Source organism: Bufo gargarizans, chromosome 4 (assembly GCF_014858855.1).
Source record: "Bufo gargarizans isolate SCDJY-AF-19 chromosome 4, ASM1485885v1, whole genome shotgun sequence".
Classification (NCBI taxonomy): Eukaryota; Metazoa; Chordata; class Amphibia; order Anura; family Bufonidae; genus Bufo; species Bufo gargarizans.
The window spans coordinates 481813542-481819541 of record NC_058083.1 but is presented as its reverse complement, the minus strand read 5'-3'; the positions used below and the strand labels follow the sequence as shown (position 1 = coordinate 481819541).

At 42.7% G+C, this 6000-nt stretch overlaps 1 protein-coding gene across 3 annotated transcripts in view; it reads right to left on the bottom strand.

The window, feature by feature from the left end:
• Window positions 1–1550: 1550 nt before the first annotated feature.
• Window positions 1551–6000, bottom strand: part of LOC122934711 (WD repeat containing planar cell polarity effector) — a 404198-nt gene continuing 399748 nt past the window's right edge. For all 3 annotated transcript variants that reach the window (XM_044290369.1, XM_044290370.1, XM_044290368.1), the window contains exon 18: window positions 1551–1805. In XM_044290369.1, coding sequence (XP_044146304.1) covers window positions 1755–1805 — 51 coding nt within the window. In that variant the 3' untranslated portion in view covers window positions 1551–1754. The remainder of the gene's footprint in view (window positions 1806–6000) is intronic.

The following is a 6000-nucleotide window of genomic DNA, read 5'->3' as shown; positions in this document are numbered from 1 at the left end:
GTAGAGAAAAAAAAAGCAGCCACATGCATGAAACAAAGACTGATGGCATCGTCCGGAGGTTTATTCATACAAACAATAAAACCAGTAATACATCCAATCAGGAAGTCAGGTTTTAAAAAAACGGACTCCCTGGTCCTTTAGAACAAAGGCTGAATTTGTCTGATCGTGCCATATACATGTAGCTTTGTCTTCCATTCTCAAATATGGCCAAAATTGGCCATTTTGACTGACTTCTATATTTTAAATTATAAATTGAAGCTGGATGTAATATAAATTTTATATGTATATATAAAATCATCTTTTTTTTTAATCTAACAAAGAGACAAGTAAATATAACAACCATCTGTTTTCTATTTTTTTCTGAAGCGATGTCTGCTGCATAATCCTAATGTTTATAAGCCTATAAGAAGCAACATAAGTCGAGCGATTACGCTGTAAGTACTCTATAATACAGACGTTCACACAAAATACTTGCACACAATTCCACTAGATCATTTTAGGAGCGCTCCCCTCGCCTCCCTGACATTTATTGTAAGCGAACTGACTGATAGATTATACCTGGCTCTGCCCCGTCGCCGGCCAACTTATTGTTCGTGCTATAAATAATTAAATCTTGAAAGATACAGTTAGTCTATGATTTCCTCTGCACAAAATAGAACATATTTTAATGAGCAATGAGAGTCCCGCGAGTTACTGTACAAAACACCTTTATTCTACTCAGTCTTCCTTAACAAATGGACGCTGGTAAATTATTTTACAGGACACAGGCTTTCCAAGTAGATTCGCATGTGCCAATAAAAAATACATTTATCAGCCGCATGTCTGCGTACAAATGAAAACGATATCACAGCGGAAAAAAAATGTGCTATTTCATTCATTTCACAGAATTGTATAATGGCAAGGAAAATCTAACACTTATGCATAATTTCTTTTGGGAAGCAGAAGTATGATCAAATTGGAATGCTGGATAAAAGGACTTTATATGTTTCTTAAAAGAAAAATAATGGTTATTGGAGCAAGATTATAGTTCTAGATTAGGAAAATTGAGAGCTTTCTTAGGAAAATGCTTCTGCCTGCGAACGACTGCTCTTTCATGGAGGTATTCTAAAGGAAGATGTTATCTCTTAGTATCTCAATAGAATGCCTTTCACTGACTTAAGTGGAAGTCAAATCTGCATTACAAGGGTGGATTGCTAGAACAGAGATATAATTTGCAGGAAATGCAAAATATCTTATCGGGGTGATGGAGGCTTTTTTTTTTTTTTCTTCTTTCAGAACAGTTACATGTTAATGACATCAAGATTTCCACTTCATACAGTCACATGCAATGCAGAAAACACCACTATAAAGGGAAAATATCACATGAAAAAGCCTTATGTGCCACCTTGTATGTTCAGCTGGTAACATCTTTATTTGCACTGTACAGTGTCACTGTAGCTATGGATGAAACGACATGAATAAAAGCTTAGAATTCCTTGTAACGGGACCATTGCATTTAAAATCTCTTTTTTATATTAGAAGAAAAAACAAAAAAACAAAAAGGAAATGATATAAAATTAAATTTAATAAACACTCAACAGATGATGTGGCAAATGTATATATTTAAATAATTTTAAAAAATAAAGTACAAAATGTATCGAATACACATAATTAATACAAAATACATGTAGAGGAATGGTTATTGAAAATGACAAATGATTATCTAGGGGAATTTCACTTGCAGAGTATTGATCTTTCTTTGTAGTCTTCTCCTATCACACCAAACCAAAATGCACCACTTTCAGGGAGCCGCAGCCGCCAGGGTCCTGAAGAAGGGAAATGGTACATTTAGGTCACTCAGGTGAACAATGTGGTAATAAATACATGAAATGCAAGATGTCAATAAAATCTTGGTCAGCTAGAAGGATTACAAATTTGCTGCATGGCAGAATATGCAGTTAAAGGCTCATGCACACAACCATGTGTATTTTAGGGTCTGCAAAAAATGGATCTGCAAAAAATACAGATGACGTATGTGTACATTCCATATTTTGGGGAATGGAACAGCTGGCCCCTAATAGAACAGTCCCATCTTTGTACGTAGTGCGGACAATAATAGGACAAGTTCTATGGAGTAACTTAATTTTTTTTTTGCAGACCAATTGAAATGAATGGTTTCGCATACTGTCTGCAAAAATTCAGAATGGACACGGAATGAATACGTTTGTGTCCTGCATTATGAAATTCTATGCATCCCTACTGGAACGGCAATTATGTAATCTCTTGGTAGAACTGGTCAAGTAATTTTACATTAGCGCTAACTTTAAGTAACATTAATGAGTATAATTTTTTATTTTTTATCACAAATAATTTTATAGTATGAATTTACAGTATGAAGATGTTTAAGTCATCATTACCAAGACAATCTTTATCTACATTATTGAGACTTATTATAAATGAAATGTAATAATGTCAATATGTTGTGTTAAAGAATATACAGGTGTCATCTATATTCAATTCGTTTTAAAAGGACAACAAAAATCCCAAGAGGGATTTAGGTCCTTTCTTAGTAAATTGCTTTTAATTTAGTGTAGGTCCTCGTAAGTCAATGAGGACCCTTAAACAGGACCTGTCAGCAATCCAAAAAAGTGAGATATTTAGAAATTCTAGTTGGTCATGCTTCCCTGAGCATGGCATACTTTCACTCATGAATGCTCCCCCCCTATGTTCTGCAATAATGTCCCCCTAGATTTTTGGTACAACATGTCAATCTGAAGTGACAGAGGTGTGGCTAGTCTCTTCTCTTCTTTGCTAGGGGCGGTTTCTCTCTGCTATTATTATTATTATTTATTATTTAAGCGCCATTCATTCCATAGCGCTGTACATATGATAAGCGGTGCACATACATAACACAGACAATTGTACTAATCATAAACAAGATGAGTTACAAACTGGTACAGAAGGAGAGAGGGCCCTGCCCGTGAGGGCTTACAATCTACATGCTATGACGTTCTCCATCACACAGCTTCCTAATGCAGTGTGATCTTGTGAGACCACGCTGTACCACAGCTTCCGACAAGCCAGCGTCTCACTTTAGACTAAGACACCACTGCAGAAAAGAGCCCAGCCACTGCAAAGAGGGCTCTTCTCTGCGGCGGCCCATCAGAAGCTATGGTACAGTGTGGTCTCGCAAAGAGGCTGTGTTACAGAGATAGTTTTGGACTGGGGTTCCCAGGGCCCACCAGTAAAATGCATTCTGGGGCCCACTGTAAAGCTACATGCATTTACAATCTTCCCACACTAACTAGTTTTTTATATGGACATAGCCAATGTACTTTATAGCATCTTAGCCAGCCTATCTTTATGTCAGCATACTGTGCTATGTGCCACTTGAGCAGGGGGTAGGAGACTAGGGACCCACCTTGCTCAGGGGCCCACTGGTGGATTTACCTGTTCCCCTGTGGGCCAGTACGAGCCTAGATGGAGATCATCATAGTGGGGAGAAACCTACCCTAGCAAAAAAAAAAAAGAGAAGTGAGTAGCCACACCTCTGTGGCTAGTCACTTCAGACTGATATGTGGTGTCAGAAATCTTGGGGGACATTACTGAAGAACGGGGGCTGCATAATCATAAGTGAAAGTATGACATGCTCAGTGAAACATGGCCAACTACAGCTTAAAAATATCTCCCTTCTTTTGGTTTGGCAACAGGATGGGTTGTGAGCTCGTGTCATTTGGATAAAATATCAACTAATATACAGTGCTGCCCATAATTATTCATACCCCTGGCAAATTTTGACTTAAAGTAACTTTTATTCAACCAGCAAGTAATTTTTTGACGGGAAATGACATAGGTGTCTCCCAAAAGATAATAAGAAAATGTACAAGAGGCATTATTGTGGAAAAAAAAACATTTCTCAGCTTTTATTTGCATTTGAGCAAAAAATACAAGATGTTCCGCACTGTGGAAAATCTCAGAGGACGTGGTCGGAAGCCAAAAGTGACACTTGTGCTGGCCAGGAGGATAGTTAGATAGGTAAACAGGATCCAAGGATCACCACCAAGGCCATCCTGGTGAATCTTTGCTCTGCTGGTGGCAATGTCTCAAGGCAGACAATCCAACAGACACTGCACACTGCTGGGTTCCACTTCTCCAGATAAGGCCTCATGCACACGACCGTTGTGTGCATCCGTGGCTGTTGTGCCGTTTTTTTTCGCGGACCCATTGACTTTCAATGGGTCCGTGGAAAAATCGGAAAATGCACCGTTTTGCAGCCGAGGCCGTGATCCGTGTATCCTGTCCGTCAAAAAAATATGACCTGTCCTATTTTTTTGACGGACAACGGTTCACGGACCCATTCAAGTCAATGGGTCCGTGAAAGAACACGGATGCACACAAGATTGGCATCCGTGTCCGTGATCTGTGGCTGTAGGTTGCTTTCATACAGACGGATCCGAAGATCCGTCTGCATAAAAGCTTTTTCTGATCTAAGTTTTCACTTCGTGAAAACTCATTTCCGACAGTATATTCTAACACAGAAGCGTTCCCATGGTGATGGGGACGCTTCTAGTTAGAATACACTGCAAACTTTGTACAAGACTGCCCCCTGCTGCCTGGCACCACCCGATCTCTTACAGGGGGATATGATTGCACAATTAACCCCTTCAGGTGCGGCACCTAAAGGGGTTAATTGTACTATCATATTCCCCTGTAAGAGATCAGGGCTGCCAGGCAGCAGGGGGCAGACCCCCCCCTCCCCAGTTTGAATATCGTTGGTGGCACAGTGTGTGCCCACCATCGCCCCCCCTCCCTCCCTCTATTGTAATAAATCGTTGGTGGCACAGTGTGCGCCCACCATCGCCCCCCCCTTCCTCCCTCTATAGTTAAAAATCGTTGGTGGCACAGTGTGCACCCACCATCGCCCCCCCCCCTCTCTATAGTAGTAACAACCATTGGTGGCAGTGTGCGGCCTCCCATTCCCCCCCCCCCCATCATTGGTGGCAGCGGAGTTCCGATCGGAGTCCCAGTTTAATCGCTGGGGCTCCGATCGGTAACCATGGCAACCAGGAAGCTACTGCAGCCCTGGTTGCCATGGTTACTAAGTTAGCAATAGTACAACAGTAGAAGATTCATACTTACCTGCTTGCTGCTGCGATGTCTGTGACCGGCCGGGAGCTCCTCCTACTGGTAAGTGACAGTTCTTTAGCAATGCGCCGCACAGACCTTTCACTTACCAGTAGGTGGAGCTCCCGGCCAGTCACAGACATCGCAGCAGCAAGCAGGTAAGTATGAATCTTCTACAATTGTACTATTGCTAAGTAACCATGGCAACCAGGGATGCAGTAGCTTCCTGGTTGCCATGGTTACCGATCGGAGCCCCAGCGATTAAACTGGGACTCCGATCGGAACTCCGCTGCCACCAATGATGGGGGGGGGGGGGGGAATGGGAGGCCGCACACTGCCAATGGTTGTTACTACTATAGAGAGAGGGGGGGCCGATGGTGGGCGCACACTGTGCCACCAACGATTTTTAACTATAGAGGGAGGGGGGGGGCGATGGTGGGCGCACACTGTGCCACCAACGATTTATAACAATAGAGGGAGGAAGGGGGGGCCCGATGGTGGGCTGTGCCACCAACGATATTCAAACTGGGGAGGGGGGGGGTCTGCCCCCTGCTGCCTGGCAGCCCTGATCTCTTACAGGGGGATATGATAGTACAATTAACCCCTTCAGGTGCGGCACTTGAGGAGTTAATTGTGCTGATTACGGCCCCCTGTAAGAGATCGGGTGCTGCCAGGCAGCAGGGGGCAGTCATGTACACTGTTTTTCAGTATATTCTAACCTGAAGCGTCCCCATCACCATGGGAACGCCTCTGTGTTAGAATATACTGTCGGAAATGAGTTTCACGATGTAGCTCATATCCGACAGTATATTCTAACGTAGAGGCGTTCCCATGGTGATGGGGACGCTTCAAGTTATGTTCGGGTGTCCGCCTGGCCGTGCGGAGGCAAGCGGATCC